The 25,466-nt window shown below is 39.7% G+C and overlaps 3 protein-coding genes across 7 annotated transcripts; all 3 read right to left on the bottom strand.

Moving 5' to 3' along the window:
- Nucleotides 1–328: 328 nt before the first annotated feature.
- kctd6b (potassium channel tetramerization domain containing 6b) lies at nt 329–4,691 on the bottom strand. 3 transcript variants are annotated; one of them, XM_018685967.2, is made up of 3 exons: nt 4,539–4,682; nt 3,053–3,154; nt 329–1,979 (listed from the first exon to the last, which is right to left on the bottom strand). In XM_018685967.2, exons 2-3 carry the CDS (start codon nt 3,077–3,079, stop codon nt 1,293–1,295), a joined length of 714 nt encoding a protein of 237 aa, XP_018541483.1. In that variant the 5' UTR covers nt 3,080–3,154; nt 4,539–4,682; the 3' UTR covers nt 329–1,292. The 3 variants fall into 3 exon arrangements, with proteins under 3 accessions (XP_018541483.1, XP_018541484.1, XP_050927250.1); XM_018685968.2 differs by having other exon boundaries at nt 4,535–4,671; XM_051071293.1 differs by lacking the exon at nt 3,053–3,154 and having other exon boundaries at nt 4,539–4,691.
- A 100-nt stretch (nt 4,692–4,791) lies between these two features.
- Nucleotides 4,792–10,933, bottom strand: abhd6b (abhydrolase domain containing 6, acylglycerol lipase b). Its single transcript, XM_018685963.2, has 11 exons — nt 10,678–10,933; nt 10,338–10,397; nt 9,142–9,197; nt 8,715–8,850; nt 8,058–8,214; nt 7,385–7,498; nt 7,159–7,291; nt 6,216–6,373; nt 6,040–6,094; nt 5,851–5,951; nt 4,792–5,186 (listed from the first exon to the last, which is right to left on the bottom strand). Exons 2-11 carry the CDS (start codon nt 10,361–10,363, stop codon nt 5,007–5,009), a joined length of 1,116 nt encoding a protein of 371 aa, XP_018541479.1. The 5' UTR covers nt 10,364–10,397; nt 10,678–10,933; the 3' UTR covers nt 4,792–5,006.
- A 3,542-nt stretch (nt 10,934–14,475) lies between these two features.
- On the bottom strand, nt 14,476–25,447 carry slmapb (sarcolemma associated protein b). Of its 3 annotated transcripts, none has more exons than XM_018685958.2 (11): nt 25,349–25,447; nt 22,104–22,313; nt 21,764–21,823; nt 19,555–19,683; nt 19,378–19,452; nt 18,970–19,272; nt 18,219–18,489; nt 17,887–18,058; nt 15,991–16,125; nt 15,389–15,476; nt 14,476–14,992 (listed from the first exon to the last, which is right to left on the bottom strand). In XM_018685958.2, exons 3-10 carry the CDS (start codon nt 21,813–21,815, stop codon nt 15,393–15,395), a joined length of 1,221 nt encoding a protein of 406 aa, XP_018541474.1. In that variant the 5' UTR covers nt 21,816–21,823; nt 22,104–22,313; nt 25,349–25,447; the 3' UTR covers nt 14,476–14,992; nt 15,389–15,392. The 3 variants fall into 3 exon arrangements, with proteins under 3 accessions (XP_018541474.1, XP_018541475.1, XP_018541477.1); XM_018685959.2 differs by lacking the exon at nt 25,349–25,447 and adding an exon at nt 25,155–25,303; XM_018685961.2 differs by lacking the exon at nt 15,389–15,476.
- Between the last annotated feature and the right edge of the window lie 19 nt (nt 25,448–25,466).

The raw sequence follows: 25,466 nt of genomic DNA, 5'->3' as shown, positions 1-25,466 counted from the left end.
AAGGGCTCGCCATTATACAACAATGCGTGAACAAACCAAGTAGGAAACGGTTTCTCCTTTTTTTACTTCACATTCTGTCGACATTACGTGAATGCAGCATAATATCCGGTTTTGTTGTTTTCATAATGTAACTTAAGTTTCCCTTAGCTTTTCCCTTAACTACCAATCTGAAAGCTGCTAATTAAAGGCTAATTTCATACAGATACTGATGAAGAAGTAGCTCTCCCTCCCCGCAGACAATTTTGTGAATTTGAGTAGGAGCTTTGAAGTGGCTGGATGTTAGAACAACTGAAACATTATATGAGTTCTAGCACAAAACGTCACTAAGTAAAGGTAAAGCAAAATTTAATGACTGACAGATACACAAATGGGTTTATTTTGGCTGGAATGACCAAACACATCACTGTTGATATGAACTCTAAAGTATAAGAGTGTGACATAATACTGCAAAGCACACAGCAAATACATATACATATACAAGACAGACACATGCAACAACTACTAGGGTCTTCAGAAACTGTACCGTACATGGAGATAATAGAGAGCTAAAAGACTAAATTTTAAGATCTACTGTCAACTCACCAGAAGGAAATTGGGCTAATTATAATTTATTATTATTATTGAAAAAAGAACACTCCTGACACCTTGGGATCCAAAAAAAGTTCTTTGTTCAGTGTCTCTAGTCCAGAGAGTGTCTTAATTTGTGACCAAGACAGCTTTTACAATCTCTTCTTTTTGACTTTTCCTCACAAATTGTGGTCTAAATTTACATTAATGCACACTAAGATGCAGATTTGATATCATATGTAGGCATAGAGTGTCAAATCATGGCCACCTGTTCACTGTCGTGTTTATTACTGACTTTGGTATAACAGATACAGGTATTGGAACCACATGAATTTAAAATTGTTCTTGTAAAAATCAAGATACCCACACTTTTGAGCATCACTGGGGTATAATACAGTGTCAAATAATGAATAAAATCATAACTACAGTGTCTTTGTGCTTCATAAAAAATGCTGTTTTTGTTAAGTAACCTCAGAAGTGTTACACTGCAATAACACTTTTGCACTCGAACAGGGGAATAAATCCAGAATTCACATTTTTATTGTTTTTATGTTGTCTGAACTTTTGAGGTTTGTAACACATTGGTCAAAATAAGAAATAAAAAACATTATTAGTGATACATTACTGATACAAAGGTCAAATTTGTTTGTTTTTTTGGATGATGATTTGTGTAATATGAAAGACAAATCACACAGTAATGTCACCCGCAACAACTATGCTGTAACTCAGTCTTCGACTTTGTGAGCTGGTCTACAGAAAGTCCAGTGATGCTCCACTGTGTTCTCATTCGCACGCTCACTCATGTGATGCACGCGCGTGTTCCTGATGGTGAAGCCTTGTTTCATAATGTAGTCCATGAGGTGAACCCTTAGGGACACCTCTTGATGATAGTCACATGGTCCGAAGGTGAATGACACCTGGCAGTCTCTGGTGTCCATCATGTGCTTGTTCCACTTGGTGAAGTTGTTGGAAATGCCTTCCAACAGGGCATGGACCTTGGTCGTTATGGTCAGCTGTGTGATGATAACAGCGACTGGGTTTGAGTATTTTGACAGTTTCCGAGTGCTAGAGAGCTCCACGACCTGCTCAAAGATGTCAGGAGGGTACAGCGGCTTGGGGTCGTTAAGGCACTGGATCAAAGGTTCAATCTGGTAGAAGTCCGCCTCTTTCCTCAGGAGGTCTGTCTCTGTGAAATCGACGGGGAGGGTGAGCTCGGAGGTCCGCAGGAAGTTCAGGATGTACCGGAAAAGCGTTCCATCTCGATCGATGAAATAATTGCCTTGGGAATCGCGAGTTGTGGGGAAATCTCCCCTGAACATGGCGCCCAGCATGGAGTCTGGGTAGCGCTGCAGTGTGGATAAACTGGTGGTGTATAAGTGGCCTCCCACGTTCAAGGTAACAGGAGTGGTCATCTGGAGCAAAAAGGAGCAGAGAACAAGTTAAGAATCAAACGTTTCTGTGAAGTTCAAGTAAGTCAACATTTGCACACTGTAGTTGTGGACAATAACATGAACAATGTGGACTATTGCTGCCAATTTATTAGGCACACCAGGCTACACCTAATGCAGTCAAATACAGCAGGCCTGCTATAAATCCAGTAGTTTGTGGTGCTGTGCTGTTGAACTGTGTTGCATTATAGTGAGAAGTATTTCTAATATTTTGTCCACACTGTTTTTATCAGTAAGGGCAAACTAAATAAATAAACAGACAAATAAATAAATACTCTCTCTCTCTCTCTGTATATGCAGCACTTCAAAAGAACCATCACTACACCCTGGTTAAATCAACACAGTATCTCAAGGTGAGGCTCATACAAATCAAAATCATACATAATTACTACTGAACCAACAGTAAGTCACATAGACACGGTTTAAAAGATTCTGCAGCCTGCTGGAGATGCAGTGGAGACGAAGGTACACTTGTACATTCACTGTGGACACTGTGCCCTAAGACCAAAGATTCACTGTTAACATCATAGGTGCCATTTTGTATTCTGTCCAAATTTTTTTAGGAGATCTGCTTTGTCGCATTCAATGAAGGAATGGACAGGGACATTAACAACGACAAAAACTGTTCTCAGGAATCAGAGGACACCTGGAGAGCCTCTTTTTAAGGAGTGGGTGACAAATTTAAAAGTAATGATAAGAAATGTTATCCTGTATTGTCTCCTTTTTTTCTCTCTACAAAAGCCACAAGCTGCTCTGCACTTTAGTTGACCCTTCTTGTTTCTGTGTTTGAGTGAGGTGTAATAAAATAAAAATTGCAAGTCATAGAAAAGCAGTTTCAACAGTTTCATCCTTTATTTTCATGAAGGCAGGATTTAGTACTGTACTGTTGTATTAGACTGCATTAGTTTGATCTAGTTGTAACCTTAAGTGGTAACTGAGTGATTTTAACATTAAAATCAAACAACATCTCTAAAATCTCAAAATCAAAAACACCTGACATTGCTCTTACTCTAGACTGACTTCTATCCATCTCTTACCCTATGGCCCCAGTCTCCATTATCCATTTGTAGCACAATACCCACTTGGTCAGAACCAAAATAGAGAGGGAACAGATATGGTTTGGTTTACTTCAATTTCACCTGTGAAATAAACAGTCACATAAACATGAGCTGCAACATGACATGATGTAAGTTGACACATTCAGATCATGTGTTTTAGTACAGATAAGACGTTGAAGTACCTGTGTGTGTATATGTGTGTGTGTAATGAGTAGTGTTCCACCTGGAAGCCAGTTTACTTAGAAGGCGATGCTCACATTGTGGATAAAATACACACACTGAATAAGCATATATTCTCAGTTACATAATGTGAACTCGGGTATTTGCAGTTCTAGACTATTAGAGCTGCAAAATGCAATGCTGGCAACTATTTTGATAATAAAATAATTATTTTTAAACTTGAGTGCCAACATCTGCTAGTTTCAGCCTCTAATTTGAAGAGTTTATGTTTTTCTTTGTTGTACATGACAAAGAACTGAATATCTTTGGACTGTTGGTCAGAAAAATAAGACAATATCACATTGTGCTTTGCATTGTTACATGTTAACAGGCATTCTCGACTTTTTGACATTCTATTGTCAATACAGACCCAGACATTTAATACACTGGAAACAGCAAATATTTGGCAGTAATGAGTAAACTGATTAATTTAATTAGCAAAATAATAGTCAATTAAGTTTCTTTGGAGCGACAAAGTGAGTAATTGATTAATTGATGCAGCCCTACTTCATGTGCTCAGAGAGAAAGTACATTTGAACATCTGCATTTCCATTACAAATAGATAACTATCTGCTTTTGAAGATCATGTGATATGAATGAAAGCTCCAGACAAATCAGATTGTTTTGTCAATTTCTATTTCCAAGGTTCCGAATGAACTGTGAACTTAATGTGTGTGTGTGTGAGATAGAGAGAGAGAGACCACTTTTATTGGTTAGAACTCAAAGCAGAAACCATAAATACACTGCCTCCGAATTGAAAGTGAAACCTGGCGCTGCTGAATTGACACAAACCCACTGATTAACACGAAGTCACTCAGTCAGACAGCATCAGTGTGAATAAACTATCCACTGAAGGTTTTTTTGGAAGCCAGCTAATGTTTGTTTGATAGCTAGTCTTCAAAGTAGCCTCCAGCAGCTCAATGCCATTTCACTCTGTTGTGAAGCAAGCCGGCTAACGACCTGGTACCGCAGGCAACAAAATGCATCTTTAATGATCAATGATATTAAGTTATAAATCCAGCTTGGATGCACTGACGTATGTAGCGTCAAATACAACGTGAGCTCCACATTGGAAATGTTTATCGTAGCTTGCTAGCTGATAGCTACTTACTTGCTAACTAGCATGCTAAACTGGCTAGCAGCCGTGAGCCATTAACGTTAGCTGGTGTTCCTACTAAGGTTAAGCCGGGGGTCTTAATTAGACTATCTGGAAGTGAAGCAGACTTTAAAATAAAGCCTCACCTACCTTCTTTCTTGCCTGCTCGACTTTTTCTTGCTCCCGTAACAGCGGCCTCCGGTTGGTATTAAACGGTGCAGTCAGATAGTCATTGATGTTTGCCGCTGGTCGCACCGGGCAGCTGTGCTCGGCTCCAGGCTGCAGCAAAACTGCGCACACAAGAAGGGAGGAGGAGGAGAAAAGAGGAGGGGAGGAGGTCCTGCTGCAACCTACAGGCACCTCTGCATGAATACATCCATTCACACATCTGCACACAGCCAAATACAGATAGATGCATGGGACTTTTATTATCATGGTCCGGTTTGCATAACAAATTCAAAGCGATTTATTTTAACATGTAAGAAATGCTGGAAGTGGACTGTATAAACCTTGTCTACTGCCTTAATGTGAGGTTTGGACACCTGTCTACAAATGCATGCCACATATAAGGGACACATGAAGCATGACAACAGAGGGAGCTGATTAAAAGTCCTTTGCTCAGGAAGATTTCTTTGTGCCACCCCTGGCATCTTGCTGCAAAATGATGAACTCCAGGATGAGTTTTGCAGTCCGACAAGGCCTCTCCATCGCCACAGAGTGGCCACAGTTCTCCAGCAGGTCCACTCTGCATCCAGGCAACACTTCTGCAATGACTGCAGCTCCAGAGACATCCACCACCTGGACAAATATGGGATAGCTGTCATGTTTATGCAGGTATAAGACTTAAATTTCTCTATTCAGACATTAAATAGTGGCTATAGAAACCTGAGCCACCACCTCCAGGTTACATGTTGGTGCACAGCCACGTCAATCTTAGGATTAGTTCAAAAGCAAAACCCCTCAGGTAACCATTTCTTTATTTACATAGGCTGTGCTGAGTCACTGTATTAGTGGAACATCATCAAAGATGTAGTAGTGCGATGAATAATGGACCTCAGTAACTTCGGCCCACACATGAGGAGGGCCCTGAAAAAGCCTGGAAGCTGCCTGAAAACCTAATATTTGTTTTGTTAGTATTCATAATACTAATATAGCTACTAGCATCACAAATTCCTTCCTTTTTTGTGTGTTAGGATTGTGCCTTTAAATTCAAATGTGCAGACCCATACGACCTGTAAAAGAACATGATTTCAGTTAAGTCTTACTCAGCAGTCTTTTATCACGAAATACTGCAGTCCTTTCTGAGTGTAGGGGCCAGAGTAAGACAGCTTTCTGCTTTTATCTCATGCTCCGGATATATTAAAGACCTAAAACGGTGATGTTCTTTGTGGTAAAAACATCACATGGTAGTTTAAGCACGAGAACATCCACATTTATCTGCTCCACTGAACATCATAGTTACCTGGTCTTGTTTGCCCCATATCACTTGTAAAGGTGCAGTGATCAGGTGTAGGTGATCTTGTAAGGCATATCTTGACTTCTCACTGACAATCTCCATGAAAACTAATAAAAAAGAGACAAAATTACTGGTAGGTCACATGGACTACACTGCATGCTTACATGAAAAAGCCTGATACCAAAGTGAACTAACCTTCTTGGTAAAATGTATTGTGAGGCTCCCGAACATCTACCAATCCTTGGAGAATCTAAACAATAAAAACACTGTTAAACAACCACATAATGTAACAACCTCTGAACAATTGAATAGGGTGAATATTACTCAATTGTGAAATTCATAATGCCATCAGTTTCAAGTCTGGGCCTGACCTGCTGAGGGATTTTAAAGCGAACGTGGGAGCAAAGTCTGAACATGTCCTCCATTTCTTCGGGTGTAGTGGGGATCAGTGGGATGTTTAATGTGTAATTGCTGTGTTCCAGGTCCTGCAGATGATTGTCAAATTTGGTCTCACATGGATGTCTTATACCTGCAGGATAAAATCAGCATTTTCTGATTTTGCATACCCATATGCAAGCTACAAAGAAAAGTAGAACTAAATAATTTAGCATGAACCAATGCCACATAACACATCTATGTGTCTTTTTGTCTTTCTTTCTCTCTTTCACAGATAACACACAACAAAAAATAATATTTAGTAAGTTTTTTACCTGGGGAAAAACACCAAAGCATTACATATTAAAATATGATATTTACATAGAGAGACCCAACAGATCCCATCATGAGCAAGAACTAGGTGACAGTGGCAAGGAAAAACTTCCTTTAAAGATGCAGAAACCTTGAGCAGAACCAGACTCAGGGTGAGCGGCCATCTGCCTCAACGTCCAACGTGAGTTTCCCAGTTGGACCCTTCTTCGTTTAATAGGGAGTGAGGGTCTAATAAAAGATACTATCTAGTTGCATCATGGGAAATATAGGATTCAACATTTCCACACTTCCAGTTTGCGACACAGGTTTTCTGAGACAGCAAACCCAAACCGAGATAACCCTTGACTACATCATTATGACATGATTAGAGTTCAGCTCATTAGAGTAGAGCTCTTGAGAGAGACGCAGAGGAAATGAGAGAGTATTTACTAGGTTCTATGTTCAACCCTGTCTTTCTGCAAAATACTCACAACACAAATGCTAATTGATGAGCTTGTACACACACACATAAACACACACACACTTAAAAACCTGGTAGGGTATAAACGTATGAACATGCAAACTTTGCATACACACTTCTATACACACACATATACAGCGACTGACCGTCTGGGCAAATGAGGGTCATGCTACAGATTTCTGAGGGATAGCAGGCCGCGTAAACTCCAGCTACGTTTCCCCCCATGGAGGTTCCCACCAGATGGAAAGGTTTTCTATTCAAGCGAATGGTTTCCACAAACTGAGAAGAATGAAGGACAAAAACAGATTTTCAGTGGAATGATGTAGGGACCTGACACCATACATATATTTCATAGCTCTCTCTTCAGCGCACCTGATGGATCCTTCTGACCTGCCCCTGAATGGAATAATCCTCTGTGTTGGTGCGTGTCGTTCCCTCGTGGCCAGGCATGTCCACACACACAATGTGCAGATGTTTTGGTAGATACTAGAGCAGCAGAAGACATATAATACAGCTTAAAACCATTAATCTGTGTTTGGAGTCCAAGAAAGGCTGTGATAATTTGAATCTGAACACTTAATCGTGAAATTTAAAGCTGCAATTACTGATTTTTTTTTAGCCACCTGGGGGTATTGACATATCATCATCTTTTAAGTTGATATCATATTAGCAAAATCTTGCTTATTTGCACATTCAGCAGATAAAGAGCAACATTTGCATTCAGGCGGAGTTGTGCATGTGGTCATTTGATGAATGTTGAGTCCAATTTTCACTCTTTTAGGTCTGTTTTTGGTCTCTACCAACTCCTGAGGGAAATATCTGGCTCTTCAGCTGCTAAATGCCAGTGTGCTTGTCTCTAAATGTGTCTGTCTGGCATTTGAGCAGGTAGCTTACAGTGGCTTTTTGTGGAGATTTTTCACTGAAAACAGCTGCCTGCTGCAGCCGAAAACAACACTACGAGAGCAGTGATAGTGAGCCACAATATTCAAGTTGTGGGACCGCTACATAAATAGCAACAAACTGTAATTTTCAGTGTTAGCCTGACCTTGACAACAGTGAGCCATGTGTCTTTATGTGCAGAGAAGCCATGCAGCATTAAAATAGAAGGTCTCATCCCAGGCTTCCCTCTGTACGAGTAACAGAAGCGATATCCACCACAGTCTGCGTAGCGTACCTGCAGGCCCAGAGTCCGCCTCCAGTACCTGTAGAGAAGCAGGTATTTCTGAGCTGACACACAGAGACATAACTTCACTTGAATTAATATTTGGGCCAAGAAATAATGGGCTTGGCTTGAATTTTTTATGCGCTTGTGTTGCCAACATTGTTATTTTTTTAAGGTTGCTGCAAGTATATACTTTCACGTTGAGACAAATTTATAATTTTGAAAACTGACTTGACTTGGCATGCAGTTTTTCACACCACATGCCACAAAGGTTACCTTAACCTTTTTAAAGGTCAGACTCACAGTTTTACAAGTCAGTCTTAATACAACACTCACGTCTGTTTTATACACTGAGAGAGTTATTTGTCATTATAATCGCAACCAAAGAGGTCAAAGAGATTAAAGCTATTTTAGTGTAAGCTATTGGAGACAAAATCCAGAATGATCATTTCTTGCCCTTTTCTGGTGCTCTGGATGGAACTCACATCAAGTATTAAAAATATAAAGTGGAGGACAGGATAACACAGTTATCTACCTTACCAGTAATAAACTTTAATGAGAGCTGAGGGCCAGAGAAGGAAGGAAGCGACAAAGGCCAGAATGGGAACAGCCAATGTTCCCCCAGCAATGATAAACAGGTTAATTATGTCTAGATCAGCTGCCATGGTTGCCTCACCTAAAAAAAAAAAAAATACACGGACACACACACATTACACACATGCAGTTCCATCAGCAGGAAATTTGGGGGAGGGGCACAGTCAATATCCAACTTCCATACAATGTTTTGTTGAGAAATAAAAGCTTTCAAAAATAACTCACAGAATGCAGGAGAACAGGTGGCAGATTGTGTCTTTAGCAATATGTATATTACGTATATAACAGTATGTTCTCTAGAGGTACACATTTTACACAATTAGAGCATCCTTTTTATCCCACAACATGCATTTTCAAAAATGTAAAAACTTACTTGGATTATTTTTTTCCTCTTTGTTTCTTCTGTTACATGTGACCGCTGGTTCAGCTCTGTTGATTAGTTTTACCGCAGATGCTTTAGTTTGTTTGCAGGTATCGTTGATGTGTAGAAAAATATAAAGAGTCGACTTCTCTTTCTGAAATTTGACATAAAAAACTGTCCCTGTGGAGCGCAGTTAGTCCTGACGGGATTATGTTTGCTCTGGATAAACCCATTGATTATTACTCATCATTGGGGAAAACCGGGCCACTACAGTTATTCGGTCAATCTTTTAAAGTGAACGCACGGGCACAACCACTGCAGTACGAAGCTAAACTCTCAGAAATAAAACTGATAAAATAACCCCACAGCATTCAATACATCACATTAGGTGCAATAAACAAACAATATATGAAGATATCAAAACAAGAGAACAGATACCAGATCATTTTGTATTTGTAAATTGAACTAAATACCAATAGCAGACTGAAACTCCTCCACTAATTTTACTGGTGTGTATCATTACAGATATGTTTTCTGGAAGTGATAATGACTTGGACAGGAGGTATGAAATTATGCCTCTCGTCAAACAGATGCACAGCCCATCTGCCTGCAGGCAGTAACAGAGACATTCACACTCATAAGGAGGTTCGTGCTGAGAATCATCAGCCTTATCATATGTTTAATGGTTCATTAATGGAGGAAATCAGATTAATCAAACACTAATTAATTAAAACACCAAATATGTTATACTACATGTCTGCAATAGAGCTGCAAGCTGATAAACTGAGTAGAAAAACAGACAAACAGACAGTTAATAAAATGACAAGTCTCTTAGATATTGTGATGTGCATTTTTCATTGTTTTCTGTTTTTTTTTTTTAATAGACCAAATAATTAACTGACTGATTGAGAACATAAACATCAGATTGCAACCCTAGTCTGTTGCAATATTTCCTGCAGCACAGTCTCACAAAGTTTTCAGGTCTTGGCACTACTGTGCTTTTACTTGTCACTATCAAGCATAAATGACAGAATGTGGTGTGAGTGTTCGATGTTGGACAGCAAACAGAACAAAGGTGGTAAATTATGGCTTTGGATATTACTGTAAATGTCTGATGTGTGCTTACTCAGGAGCTCGCTATGGAGAGTAAACTATATTACTGGCAATAATATTAGTGAATATGACATGATGCTGTAACAATGACATACCGCTGTGAGAATCCCAAAGGTGCCATCCACTGTTACTGACCTGGGCCCACGCTCCAGGGTCTTTATCAGAGAAAGAATAAACACAAGTCATGCTCTAGAGACGTTCGAGGCTATATATCGAGATCACTGATGAGCAGAACTCTAAATGAAAATGTAAAATTCATACCATTAAAAATAAGTATATCTCATTTGTATGTCGTTTTGGACAAAAGTGCCTACTACATTAATAAACGTAGAACTGTAGTTCCAAATGAAAGAGCACTGATTAACAGATTCTTCGACACCTTCTCACAAACGTCCACATCCGTTTCCAACCTCAAGCTTCGAGTCTAAAACTTACCACTGGGTGTCATGATAGAGGCAGGCTGTGAGTGAGTGTCTCCTGTAGGTTTACTGCAGTCAGTGGTGAAGATCCAGGTTCTTTTTGCACAGGCCACTGGGTGTCATGTCTGTGAGACGTCACCACTTCCACTTCAGCTGATAATGAACTTTGAGGGCCCTCTAATCCAGGCGTGGACTACAGACTTAGACCTCTGCCTCAGACCTTGTTCAAAGGCACTTTGAGGAAGTTTCCTTGACTGAGGGGAAGAAACAGAACAGATGAACCAGCAGAGCCTCTGTCAGAACATACTGCCCTCCAGAGGTCATATTGACACAGTAGATCCCTGGCATGTTGTGTGTGAAATGACTGCTGCTCTTTGAATGTACATACCACTATTTTTTCATGTTAAAAACATTTTGAATCACAACTATGAACAGATAATATGTTATACTTGTTATGGAGCTGATATATTTCAGCCACTGCTTTTAATTTATTATAATTACGTGGGAAAAAAGCTTTAAGTATTTTCTTTTATGTTCCATAAACAGATAGAGAGACTGACTTTGCAAAGTAGCACTGGGTATTTGTTGTGTTGGGATTTAGTTAATCAGATAACTACTAATAAAGTAGATGTTTATCACTGTATTATGATTTGATACATTTGATTAATTATTGAAAAGTTACTCAAATACTATAACAAGGACGTCAGCATTAATCTTAGTGTAAATTAGAGCTACAGAAAGCCCAAGATTACGTTGTAAATACCATCTAATGGTGTGTACGGCTGCCATTCTGCTGCATCTCTGGTCCACTACCGATGACCTACATACAAACTAGAGCAGAACAAATGGACACGACAACTCTGCAGAGAGGGGCTCGCTTGCATGGGAATGATTCTCATATTTGGGTTTATAGGGGGGGGCTGTCCTCAATCTTCTGACATGTCACACGCACAGTGTATTCCCCAGGTTGTCTGAGCAAGAACCTCACGTCACATTAGCCACATCATCCTGGTCGTCACGTTGTATCCTGAGAGGGATCCTTGACACAGCAAAGCCTGCAGAACAGAAATAATAGAGGCAGTGTAGCAGCCCAATAATGTGGATCAGGTGTGGACTACTCATCCACACAGGCAGAGATTTCCTCTGGAGCTATGACCTTACTGATATTGTGAAATGTGAAGTTTTGCATCAGACATCCTGTTGAGAAATATACTGCGTCCTCTTGCACACATTTACCATCAGTGTGGTCAGCCTGCTTAAAGGGTGAAACTGCTAAACCCTGTAATCTTCCAGTAGAGTTAAAGGCCACCGCAGCAGTCACATTTAGTCAGAGGACTGAGTCATGCTTGTGTGATACTATATCATACTTCTACTCGCATTACAGTATTTAGTATTGTACATTAATAAAGTTAAGATCTCATAAGACAGATTTTAAAAAGAATTGTCAAAATTTAAGCAGCAAAGGCTGAAATATTCTCAATTTTAGTCCCTAGTATCCTCTATTTCCTATCATGCCCCTCAATTGCATCTTTCATCAGACCATTCTTGTCTCCTAGATGTCCATTACTTTCAAGCCCCATACCTCCAGTTTGTAATCCAGGCTTTTTGTAGTAAATTTTGAGTTTGAAGCCCAAGCTGAGACAGAATCCTCCCCCAGAGCCACAGAGTATTAGTATTTCTCATGACGAGTAAGGATTGGGTTTTGCTCAAACATTGAAAATAAAGTGTTTAGAGTTGTTCCAAATTTGAAGATGGAGTGAAGAGCCAGAGGGGGGAGATGCAATATTGTTTAAATGCGGGGATAACCGCACTGGAAGGTCATCAGAGCATTGCACTGAAAAAAAGAAAGAGAGCTAGAAAGAAATGTTCAAACCCTGCCTTCTTTCACACCTCTGCACAGCCCACTAATGGCTACGCGAAGTGGGTGTGAATGTCAGAACATCAGTTTTCAGAAAGTTACTAACATTGTAAAGATGTGGAGGGAGTTTGACTAGATAATGCATGTGTTCACTGTACCACTGTGTATTTCTTCTTCCACAGTCCATTGTTTGCCAGCTGACGTTCACACTGTGCTCGCTTGAGAAAATCTCTCCCTCTGAGGAAAACACTCCAGGATCTTTAAATGCCATCTGCAAAACAGGGGATAAGACATTTGGAAGATCATTCTGCTGGAAGGTAGAGATAAAAATATTTATCAAAATATATGTCCATTCCCTTAACATTAGAAACACAGATACTGTAGCTTACCTTGGATGTACTATGTGCTCTCAGTGTTGCTCTACAAGGTTGCAATGAGCTCAGTGGGATGGATATTTGGATGATTCAGAAGAAACTAAACCTACAGTAGTAGGAGGTCTGACCTCATCTCCACAAAGCTTGGTGGTTTCAGTGACTGTATGCTTATGCAATGACTATAGGGTACAATTATGAGGTTAAGATCCTTTAATTTAGGTCACTCTTACATTGTAGAGCAATTCTTCATAAACGTTAAACCCAAGAAACTATACTTTTCCATCTCTTTACAAAATACATAGATTTTGTACTTATTTACAGGGAATCAACCAAATTCAAAATGATCATAAACACAACAAATTAATAGATATATTTTCAATGATTAAATTTAAGATTATGTTTACAAACTCATATATCGCATGAAAACATTTAACCAATAGAAAACTGAATGAATACCAAATTTAGTTTAAAAAAAACCATGACATTTAAAGTATTACACCAGTTTCTTTTGGTGGCTACTGGCAAGATGTGACACAATAACACTGAATACCATACATTTAAATAATATAGTGTTATGCTGTCTGTAGTTGATTTTCAATAGAATGTCTGTTGGGCCTAACTTAAAGGTGCTATATGTAAGTATTTTATCTTAAAATATTCAAAACTTAAGTAAACTTATTAACCAAATTTGAGGAAATAACTGTTTTGACACCATTGTATTGTGGTGCAGAGATATTTACTGAAGTTAGCATGCTAACCTGCTAGCCTCAGCCCAGATGAGACAATTTAAGGACAGTAAATGCAAATATGACTGAAGTTCTTGGCGTGCAACCATTATCATCATCATCATCATCATCATCATCATCATCCCACTACCACCACCACCTGCTCCTGTCAAGAAACTATGTTCAGCAGCAAAGAGAAGAAGTAATAGAAATAGAAGTATAACAAGAGTTAGCGTTGGTGTTGTTTTCCACCACTGGACACATCTCTTGGTGAGAAAAGGAATGAAGTTTGATGCTGAACAGTTCTTCTAGACTGTTAAGTAAACAGCTGTTAATGCAAAAGGTTGGCTCTGTATAAATACTTACATATAGCACCTACAATCTCTGTGTTTTCATTGGTAGAATAATGTGGAGCAATAAGACTGTAAAGTCTTGTTTTAAATTGTATCCTCCTTTGTTAAGAAATAGCAGGTGATGCAATGTCAGCTGAATCTGGGATTCTTGCCACTAGTGCAGAGACACAGAGGAGTGGCCTAAATAGATTTAGTAGATGGCAAAAGGAAAGGAGAGGACAAACACACAAGAGGTGGATATTTGCACTGAACTAGATCCTCAGGGTGAGTTGCTGTGCTCTGTTGAAAAATGACAATATAAATTCCTGTTCAGCTAAGCTCTCTGCTCAAATAGCTTCCTCCACTCCTCTCACAAGTGCCCAAAATGTGCTCAACAGGCCTTTTTCTAAAATCTATTTTCACATATGGATAATGGCTGTGTTAACAGAAAATATCTTAGCAGTACCCACCACAACCATCCACTGATGTATTGTTATGTATCTAGGGCATTCATCGTGCACTCAATTCAGGGCTGAATACTGTGATATTTATTATTCCGACAATTACAGAGATGTGTTACATTTAGGGAGGTTCAAACCCCAAAAATATCATCATGTATATTTAGAATTAATTAACTGTGTAGAGTATCTTTACATTCATTAATGGATAATCCTATAAGTCAAAATAGTAACCAAAAAAATGACCCAACTAGAGTTGCATCACGTAACAGACATACAAACAAACGTATTCATTTGCACACAAAACTGACATTCTTTTATTAACATCTCTGCCATCTAAAATAGAGCATCTTAAAAATTAAACAGTGTTAAGTATGAGCCCTCCTAATTAATAGTGCAGATATGATAAGGGGGCAAGTTTTTCTCTGTTTCAGTGCAGACAAATCTGACAACAAATATGGATTCATTTGTTTGTGCATGTGTGTGTGTGTTTGAGCGAGTTGCCCTCAGGTCCTGAAGAGCACAGCAGCAGTCACAGCTGTTAGAGCCACAGCGACCACAGGCCCCCAGATCATCCATGGTTTCTGAAACAAGTGGCGACACAGAAATGGAAACATGAGCATCACCACACAAAACCGCCCATCTAAGGATCGCCAAAAGCATTGACAGAGGGAGCTTGCCATTGAAACCAATGCAGTACACAGAGGAAGCAAGTTAAAAACAGCTCTTTCAGATAAAGGTAAGCCCATCCAAGCCAACTGAGAGAAACAGTTGTTAAGCATTAGCCATCCAGACAAGACAAACAGATGTCAGATGTTGGAACTGCATGATTTAGAGAGGTTAGATTTCTGAGACATTAATTTTTCCCCTGAGGAAGGCATTCTGGGGAATGAGGAAAACCTGATTAAGTCATGCAATGATCTAAAAAGACACTGATGAGAATGAAAGATGTAGGCCGACTTGACAGGAGTAATGTGTACCTTACTACCACAATGCGCCGAAGCACCAATACAGCAAAGCCAGGATAAGGCCGATGACTATGGCTTGAACAGGCAGCAATAGGGATGTCTACAGAAGGGAAGGGATATTATAGTAATCAACTGCAATGGGACATACTTTAGTTGGGCGTAGCTTTATTAATAAACCCTTCAGTCAGTAGTCTATGCCTGTAACTGGTGTTTATACAAATCTCAAAGTCACACATGACTGTCAATGTCTAAAAGCAACAGTAGGAGACAGTGGATGAGTAGATTGGAGCAGGTGTGCTGAGGTTAAAAGAAAATATTGTGAATCTCAGAAAAGATTCACTTTTTATGCCTGAAAACATTTCACAAAATAAAACAGATGTTCAGTACACTGTTGTTGCTAAATTTGAAGCAAAGCTCATGCTCCCAAAACCAAAACAACTGCAGATGTTTGCTTATGAAAATAAAAGCTATGGTGCTGCTTTTTGCTTAGAGATTATCATTTATACAGTTTGTGCAACTCTTCATATTTCATTTGTCAAACATTGAAGTGATTTTACTAAGAGAAAGAGGCTGCCTTCTCCTTTCCGCTGAGTGTTTGATAGATAAGAACTCACCTTAGTTCCCTTCTCCTGTAATTCCTTCATGTTGGCTTTGCACTCCTCAAGTTCATCTGTAAGCGACTGTTTTTCCTGCTCGGTCTTCTCATATTTTTCCTTTAGGTCTGACAGCTCCGTCTTAGCCTCCTCATACTGCATAGAGCAAATCATCATTATTGTCTTTATTAAACATTTCAGACCTTTACTTGACTGTAATTTATTGTCAAGTGTAAATCTTGCTGAATGTTTTAAGATGCTATCTGTTTCTTACAGGATTTGTCCTATATCAGGACTTTGTAAGTTCACCCAGTCTCTCCTGCACAGAACTGCACTGCTGAATTTTGTATATATTTTGCTAATCAGGGCAAGCTGACTATAGTCTACCCTTTATAAAGACAATTGTAAGAGCTCTCAGTTTCCACTTTCATTCAGTGACTTAAGAGCAACACCACATTAGGATGAAGGAATTGTGGTCAAGAATGACTTCATCTCAACATTGCCCTTCCTGTGTGAGTGTGACAGCAGTGGCTGATCCCCCATCCAGCCGGCAGGATGCTTTAAGCTTCATGTCAGAAGGAGGGGGCTTCCCAGTCATTCCACTGAAGCTGCAAATTTCTTGGGAATGGTTGGCCAAATCTTATGTTACCGATGTATTCTATAATGGTCTTATTCCAGCAACGAGTGCACCTGTGGTCAGCAACTGTAAATTCTGTGTCAGCTTCAACAGTCAACTGCAGTGGCTGAACATTCAAAGAGGGTAACTGGTTCCGGGTCTGTATTTATCACTAGTCTCAAAATAGAAAATCAGTCCTAACTGGCCAAAAATACCCAGTGACACATACTTAGACCCACTTTTAGACGCATGAGAGAAAGCTCTTGTCCAACTTCGAGAAATCATCCTGTCTCCAGATGTTAAAAACAGATTTACAGTTAGAAGAAATAGAACAAAACATCTGGATTAGATGACTACAGAAATCTGCTGCCTGTCTGTTAGTCATGTAAGTATATGGCAACATATGCCATTTATAAATTAAACTTTATTCTCACATTGGAGCTGACTATAAATTTGGCCAAAAGTGTCTCTGAGTAGAAAGTCAGCCTTAACTGATCTAAAATGCTTGAACATATGCCTGTATGGTATTATTCCTAAGTATTGGTGTAAAAGCTCTTTATAAACTTTCTTAGGAAAGCAATACCTTTCTATTATGCATACTTGATAACTGATGTTGTGGCTAAATAGTCCATGTGTACAGTATGGACAGATGGAAGGGGCAATTTCCTTCAAACAAAAACCTAATTAGGCATACTGGCTGAACAGAGCCAGGTGCAGCAGTGGATTAAAACACTTTTTTAAAAGCACATGAAAAGTAACTGGTCTCATTAACATCTGTGAAATCTGTAAACTGTCTTACTGTAGGCTAAATCTGTATGTCAGTAAAGTGTGATTTTATTTGCTCGCAAAGGAAAACTAATGTTCTCTGAGAGTGCATGTAGGGAAGTTTCATAAATACTGGAACACCTTGCCAATGGTGGCTGTGTAAAGCAGCATGGTCAGCAGCACACCAGCAGCAGCTGCAGCGTCTACACCTGATCCATTCTGCAGCCATGCTGCTGTGTCCTAAGAGTTGTTTTGACCTAGCTCACAGATGCACAATCGTGTGTGCATCTATAAATAGAATAAAACAGACTTGAAGCGTGAAACGTCACTTCAGGCTACATTTACGTAAGAAAGCGCTGGTGAAGTGTGAGCCATCATGTCACCAGTCAGTAACAGGATTCCAAAATGTGACTGAAAGACATCCAGAGAGGACAGGTTCTACATTAACTGTCAGGTCTAAGATTGAAATATTCTTTGCCTTGCCAGGATGATTCCTGGAGGTGATTCTGAGATGCCTCCCACAAATAAGAGCATACCTCTTTCTGCAGAGCCTTGCTGCGACTGTCTGCCTCATCCAGTTGGCTTTGCAACTTGGTGCTATCCTGCTGGTGCTGGAGCTGCAGGGCCGCCAGCCTCTTCTCTAACTCCTGCTGGGATCTCTCTAGGGCCTTGAGGCTGTTGCTTAGTTCAGCATTCTGGGCACGTGAACTATCAGAAGCAAAACAACACCAATAGGTGGAAGATCACAAACACACACGTGTGTGGTTTACTGTACAGTAAAAGATGTTAGAGCAGAGTCAAGCAAATGAAACGGAGCACAAAGGTGGAGGGGGGCGAAGCTGAATTTGTGGTAATGTAACTCACTGACCTGGCAAGGTCTTTCTCCAGCTGCTTCTGTTTCTGCAGCACAGCCTCTTTCTCAGAGCGCAGAGCTGCACATTCACTCTGCAGGTTGCCCTTCTCTTTCTGGTGAGTCTTGAGGAGTTCTTCCTTCTCAGCTCTAAGGGAAGCACATTCGCTTTGCAGACTGCTCCTTTCCTTCTGGTGCTTATTCACGATGTCTTGTTTCTCAGATCGCAGGACAGAACATTCCTTCTGTAGGCCATTACACTCCACCTGCATGGACTGCAGCTCACCAGCTTTAAAAAGGAAAAAAAACACATTATGTGATGATGCAATCTTGGAGCAGATGCTCTGTTATTAATTGGCTTACAGATAAAAACACGATAATAATCATCGCAAAACATGTTTCTAATAATATTTTCTCTGAGCTTGAACAGGCTAATGTAACATCTGAGTAGGAAGACAAGTCTCTTCATGCTATAAACACATATTTCAAATACACAAAGATTTGACATTAAATCAGCTACAAATCTCTTTCATTCACAGTCTAAATGACAACCCCACAATCTCATCTCATTTATTCATTGTTTTTAAATTTGTAAATATTAATAAACACTAGCAGAACTGCCCAGCACAGGAATATTTCTTTCACTTACACATGATTAAATTGAACAACACTATGACTGCAATTATTATTATCATTATTGTTATACAGTCACATTATCATCCTTATATTCAGTATTAATAACTGTATGTGTATTTGCAGCATGTAGCACCTTGTATCTCTGCAGTTTTCTGCCACTGCTTGCTCTGCTGCTGAAGGTCACGCTGTAGGTTGTCAATCTCTTGCTCATATTTGTTAGCAGTCTGACGCCATTTGTCCAGATCCTTCGAGACGGTTGCCAGGTTCGTCTGGATGGCAGCGACGTCACGGTCCCGCTCAGCAGCGGCTGACTCCAGGGCGCGTTTCAGTGACTTCGCCTCGTCACGTGCGCTTTGCAGCTCGTCTCGTGAACTGGAGGAAACATCCATCTGCTCTCTGAGAACACCCATTTCGTCTTGGAGCTGCCGCAGCTGGCCTGTCCACACCAGGTTCAGTATTTAAATTAGTAGCATGCACATTTTTTAATTAATCCATAAGCTGCAAGCAAGATCAGGTGGCTTCCTACAACAGAGGAATATACCTTGAAGAAGTTTTATCTGTTTTGCAGATTCATCAGCTTGTTGTTTAGTTTCTTTTCTCTCTTCCTCCAGGATACCTGCAAAATATAATGACATGTATTTAATGTATTTGTGTGCATGTGTGAACACAATATTAAGGACGGTGCAAAATTTAGCATCAAAGATTTTTTTAATGTCACCTTGTAGCTCCAAGTATTTGTGCTTCTCAGTATTAGCTCGCTCCTGTGCTTCTCGAAGTTCGTCATTCAGGCGCTGGATTATTTTTTCAGAGTCACCGGTGGACCCCATGTTTGACCTGGTCAGATCGTCTGAGAGTGAAATGCAGAACACAAATGATTATCCAACCTAGAAGATCTGTTCTCCTAACATGAGAGTATCTGGCTGTGAGAGCAGAGCTTCTTATCTTCCAGCAAAATCAATGGAGTGGATACAGAAACATTACAAAGTAAAGTTTAAACCATAATGATACATCAGGAAATAATGATGGTAATTCAATGCTGTAAAAATAGAAGGACAACTCCAAGTTCCACCACATTAATTCTGCCTCAGTCCCAAATATTTAACCAGGACTGGCATACTAGATGATTTCCCAAGATATTAAAATGGGCCTATTACATAAACTAATTGCCAACCCAGAAATAGACACAATTGCGTTATCTGCATTTTTTATCCAAGCTTGCTTTCCAAATTGTCCATTACCCCTGCGATATGTGAGTCACTGGCACGTCTATGTTGCTTGTTAACAGTAAGTTACTGTAAACAATACACAAAGGGAATGGAAGGGCCAAGGTTGCCAGGGTTCTGTTGTGTTTCCTAGAGGAGGAAACAAGCTCCACAAATACTTTGCAAATGCCTAGTGAATATCTTGATCCCCTAATCTACTGCGGCTAGGAAAAGAGATGACCTCATCTCAGACCAAGCATTTGGCAGAGGCGAAAACAAGAGTCGGGACAGGTCAAGCATGTGCACCATAAATGGACACATGAGAGGACTGAGTGTTGCCATGAAATGCTGCATTTGTTTTGAAAACTGTGATCTCATTGTGTCTAGCACACATGGCCTCACGAACACACCGTGCAAATACACACACTCGCATACTCTTTAGTGGTGCCACCAGATGGCATTGATAAATGCCCCTAAAATTAACGGGTATGAAGCAACTGCTGGAGGCTGGTGGCACCCTCTGACTAAAGCACATGACCACCCTACTGTGTGCCAGACAAAGGATGGGCAGGCTGTGCTCTGTCCTGCATGTGTGTATGAGGTTGTGTGTATGTGTTCCCTCATGCATGCATATGTATGAGTGAGTGTCAGAATGTGAGTGGGCTCCCTGAAAGTAGAACTGCTAGAGTCCAGTTTGTGTGAAAGATGAATGCCCTCTGAAGAGTATCTCAGACGAGGGCATCCAACATGTTATCTTTAGTAACATTAGTTATTGTAGCCATTATGTCTTAGTGTCACAGAATGACACCTGACAAAGTAATAATGGGATTAGTCTTTGGGTAAAAAATACCTCTCTGACTAGTTGGGGATACTGAGCTTCACACTGCCTCAAGTGACGACAGAAGAAAATGTAGGAGAACGTCTTTTTTTAGCTCAAGCGCTGAAGGCTAGAGGAGCCATCATGGTCCATCTTTCCCCCGCTGTCGGTTTCCCTCCCGATGAATGTGACAGCGTTCTTTAACTGAATCTGAGGGTTAAGCAGTGTCTGCACTGAATGTCTCCAGTATTCAGTGAATCTCTACAAAACTGCTGATCAAACTGCCAGGAGGTGATATTAATTTACAGCTACAAAATGTGCTGTATGTGACTGAAACTGAGAAATACCCCTATCACTTTGAAATGACTGAGCTGCTGTTGTCGTGAGGACACTGTTTGCTTTGTGTTCCCTATATGCCGTGCAGTGTAGCATCACAAATTCATTCATCATGCAAAATTGATTCCTTCACTAACATCCTTGCAGATTCCATTGAAGTCATAGGCTATACTGTTGATTTTTTATGTTGTCTGTATGGCGCTCATTTCATTATCCCCTGGATTCTATTTTAATCAGTCTCCCTAAATGTCAGAGCTAACACACATTAGTCAGCTGATGTGTCCTCTGTGGAAAGAGACTCCATCTTCTAATAAGCTGTTGACACTAGAGAAATCAGCCCCTAAAACAAGGCCATCTACAGCTCTGTTAAGCTCTAAAGCCTAACAACTGTCCTTCTCCAGGACCAGACACTCGTTTTAACTGTGACTCATGCTTTCTTCCTCTCTCCTCACATAGTCAGGTAGTAAGATATGCTGTGTCAGGTAAGAGCCATTTCAAGAGCAAAACAATGCCAAGTCATTCACCTCAATTTTGTCCATTTTTAGAGAAAAACAATAACACAGTTGGGTTACCTTTAATCAGTGACACGTTATTCAGGGGATCACTCAGCTCTTTCTCATCCATTTGCTTATCTGTAAAAAAACAAAAAAACAGTATAACTACATAATGAATACATGTATACAAACAATAAATCAAGAGCTAATGTTGCCAAATAAAGTATTATTTTAGATTGGCAGTTGTTATAGTTAAGGATTTTAGAGGTAAACACAAAAATGCATGTTCATCTATGAGCACATAACAAGTACTTTTGGAAGAGGCTGCCTTAGCTGTTGAGGAATTTCCTTTGAAGACAAGGTCATAGAAAATCTGCTAATAAAAGGTTATAGAATAAAACTTAACAGGAAATATTACCTGATGTGATCCAGGAGCTACAGTACTCTTAGTGCTGAGGCTACAGCAGTCCCTGACATGAATGACTCTTCTCCAACTGTCAGATTTTTTCAGATGCGAAATGGAGCAGTCCAAGCACTGAAAGGGGGTGGGGGGCACCGAGTGGGATGACAAACACTGCGTACAAGACCTCCCTGCTATTGTTGGACTGAGGCCAGTAAACACAAAGACCTGGTTGAAGAAAATGGATGAATACTTGGAGTGTGGTTAAAATGCTACACTGAAGGTGAATCAGATGAATGTCCTCAAAAACATGACCCCCCTATTCTGTGGCTGAAGTCCACAGACCCTCCACACTAGGTCATACATCCGAGTAGGGCATCTCGGAAGCTGCAGCTGCATACTGACACAGAGAGGTTTTGTTCAGGGAGCTGTGCTGCTCCCTGGTTAGTTGGTACTGATGTAAAAATCTACAAGATGACACAGGAGAGGGACTGCTGGTGTGAGTGTGTGAGTGTCATGTATGTTCTGCACCCACCTCTTCTGTCTGACCCCATTTTAACTGATCCATTTGTCATCCTGAAGGGTGAAGTTTAACTTGGGCTTAACTTTGTTCAGACTGCAGGCAAATCAGATTTGTTTCACAAATCAGATCTTTTCCACAGACCGGCCACACTGTTATTTGCAAGTGATCAGATCAGATTTGTGTGTTGAGACGTCACAGACCTGTCTGCATGGGCAAGCAAACAACACGGGGCGTCAGTAACTACGTAGGTACCATGATTCTAGATTTGACCGTATGCATTGTTAAGCTAATTTTGGACTATAAAATAGTTCATACAAACAGTTAGTGTCTTCAGCATGCTCTGACATTTTTGTGAGGCTGAGGTAAAAATCATGGCAATGAAAGAACAGTGGCCTATATTAAATCCAAGCATTAAATCCATACACTAAAGAAGCCAGAACCAGCAAATCTTTCACATTTTTGCTAGAAAATTACTAAAACGAGTAATCATTTATGAAAATAGTTGATTAATTTTCTGTCTACTACTTGATTAATAGCCTCATTGTTGCAGCTCTGAAAGCATATGATATTTAAAGCTGGAATGCAGGACCATTACATATAAATGAACGTCCTTTACATTCAAGCCCTTGCCACACGAGTTTACACAATGCTGATTAAGCCTGTCAGCACCAGGTAAATCTCTCTGCGTTTCGCAGTATCCGGCAGTTTTAAATCTGGTGTCTTGGGCCACATTACTGGTAGTGATGACTTTTATGTCAGCCAGCAATAATTCTAATAATAATTGGTTTGCCAGGGTTGAAGAGCGGAGCAACCACAGCAGCGGAGACAGAAAAGACTACAGAAAGCAGAAGTGTGGCAAAGCTAGGAAAAATCCAACAGTTTCTGATGTTCTAAGAAACTGCATTCAGAGGAAAGATTACAGCTTAAACAAGAAACCCAAATATATCAAGGACAAATGTGGATTGTAATTACTCTTACTGCCAGAAGGGAGAGACAAAAAGTCCACACTGCAGATTTAAGCAATCCTCAAGTTGTACTGCAGGTTTAAACACATTCACCTTAATTTAAGATTTTCCAGCTTTTTTATTTCATTATACACAGTGAGCTGCAAAAGCTGAACTAATTTTTCTGACATCAATTCACCTACTTATTTAATGCTATGATTGATGGTGATATCAAGTGTTGATATTGCCAAAATACCAAGCATGAACAGCTCTCAAGTGAACTGTATTTTCCGTATCAGTGCATAGTTAATGTTAAAATACAGAGAGTAATTGATAAAAAGAATGTTGTGCCCTACTCAGAAAGTGCAAATCATGTCAGTGTCAAAAGGAGACTCTCACCCAGCTCACTGTAAAAGTCTAAATTACAGCTGACAGAACAAATACACTCACACTGTGAAATGTAAGATTCAATTACTTGTGTGAAAAAGCGATCAAGAACATATCTTAACAAGTTTGGGTTTTGCTGTGTCGCCAGATTCCAGCCTGAGATGTTAACCTTGGCTGGGTAAGGTTTAATATTAACATTTAGGATCTTAAGTTATAAATCATTGACATGTTTTCAGTCAATAATCAACCATTAAAGCCTTCAGTTAAACAGATTAAGATCATAAACAAGCTCAATAAGTGTTCTCTAGTGCTAAGGCCACATCAACTGATTTTATCGTCATTTATAGGTGGAGGAAGATTCACACACCTTTACTGACAAAAAGAACTTAGCAGCAGGAATTTAAACATAATTATTATTTTCAAAAATATTTTATGGTAACCCATAGAATAAGTACGATGCAGATTACTGCATTCTGATCACAGGCAAGCAAAAATTAAAAAATTAGCCTTTCTACAAAAGTTTATGTATTGTTGGCAATGAACAGCTGGCAAAGGTGGGTGGTGGTGGTAAAACGCTGACTTAGGAGGATGTCCAAACCTTTGCACATGCCACAGTACTTAACAGGAATGATTTTGTAAGTTTATGAAATACTAAATAAGTAATTGCATAATCATTTGAAGAGAGGCCAATTTTTCAAATGTCATATTTTCTGCAGGGTTAGTATTTACTTATTTTCACTCCCCCAAAAAATAAAATAAATAAATCAATATAACAACAAAATAACCCATACAATTTGCCCAAGGCTGGTCAAACCTTTGCACACAGCTGTAAACTGACAAGTGAGTGCACATGTATAAGACTGATTGTGGAAATATGTATTCACTATCTTAAAGGTAAATGAATGAAATACACATTCAGTATTTTAGGGGTAATAGAATAAAATCTAAATCAGTAAACAGTAATTTTTGTGATGGTCATGCAGAAGAACCACTTACCCACTTTTAGCCATATAGTATTTTTAACTTACTTTAACTAATGTTATATTTAATTTTGATGGTTTGGTTGCTAGGCTACTTCTCAGTTCGCTTGCTAAAGTAGCAAACTTATACTTGATAACTATTACCTGATATTTCCTTAAAATGTATTTAAAAATCTGCAACAGAGTTAAATGGGGCTGAACATGTAGAGAAATTATCTCAACTGCCATAACTTACCATCAAACAACTCCGAATTATGTGTGGGTTAGTGTGAATGGGCTAAAATGGCTAACTAGCATTAGCTAATTACTAATTATGAATTGGAGATGCAGCTGTTAAGTTTGACGTTAGCTAATTTTAGCTGTTAGCTTTAACATAGTTCCACTTTCCAAGCACAGTGCAAAGCTGGGGGCGGTCTCTTGAAGACTAACCTCCAGGAAGCAGTACTGTTCATCCTTCCAGTGGACAACTTCATAGAAAGTTACCTAATCCGTGTGGTGGGTGTTGCCTTTCTGCCTTACGTGTCAAGTTAGCGGTCCGGCCAGTCAG

This window comes from Lates calcarifer, linkage group LG6 (assembly GCF_001640805.2).
Source record: "Lates calcarifer isolate ASB-BC8 linkage group LG6, TLL_Latcal_v3, whole genome shotgun sequence".
Classification (NCBI taxonomy): domain Eukaryota; kingdom Metazoa; phylum Chordata; class Actinopteri; family Centropomidae; genus Lates; species Lates calcarifer.
This window is presented reverse-complemented; position numbering and strand designations above follow the sequence as displayed.

Bases quoted from the DNA above. Each gene is read 5' to 3' on its own strand.
- kctd6b (XM_018685967.2), bottom strand. From the start codon at position 3,079: ATGGATAATGGAGACTGGGGCCATAGG. The intron at 1,980-3,052 runs GTAAGAGATGGA...TTTTTGCTCCAG, and splicing joins ATGGAGACTGGGGCCATAGG to ATGACCACTCCTGTTACCTT.
- abhd6b (XM_018685963.2), bottom strand. From the start codon at position 10,363: ATGGCACCTTTGGGATTCTCACAGCG. The intron at 6,374-7,158 runs GTCAGTCGCTGT...TTTATCCTGCAG, and splicing joins GACCCTCATTTGCCCAGACG to GTATAAGACATCCATGTGAG. The intron at 5,187-5,850 runs GTAACTATGATG...ATATTTGTCCAG, and splicing joins TATGGGGCAAACAAGACCAG to GTGGTGGATGTCTCTGGAGC.
- slmapb (XM_018685958.2), bottom strand. From the start codon at position 21,815: ATGGATGAGAAAGAGCTGAGTGATCCCCTGAATAACGTGTCACTGATT. The intron at 19,684-21,763 runs GTAACCCAACTG...TTTCACTCTCAG, and splicing joins TAACGTGTCACTGATTAAAG to ACGATCTGACCAGGTCAAAC. The intron at 18,490-18,969 runs GTGCTACATGCT...TCCTTTTTAAAG, and splicing joins GAAAACTGCAGAGATACAAG to CTGGTGAGCTGCAGTCCATG.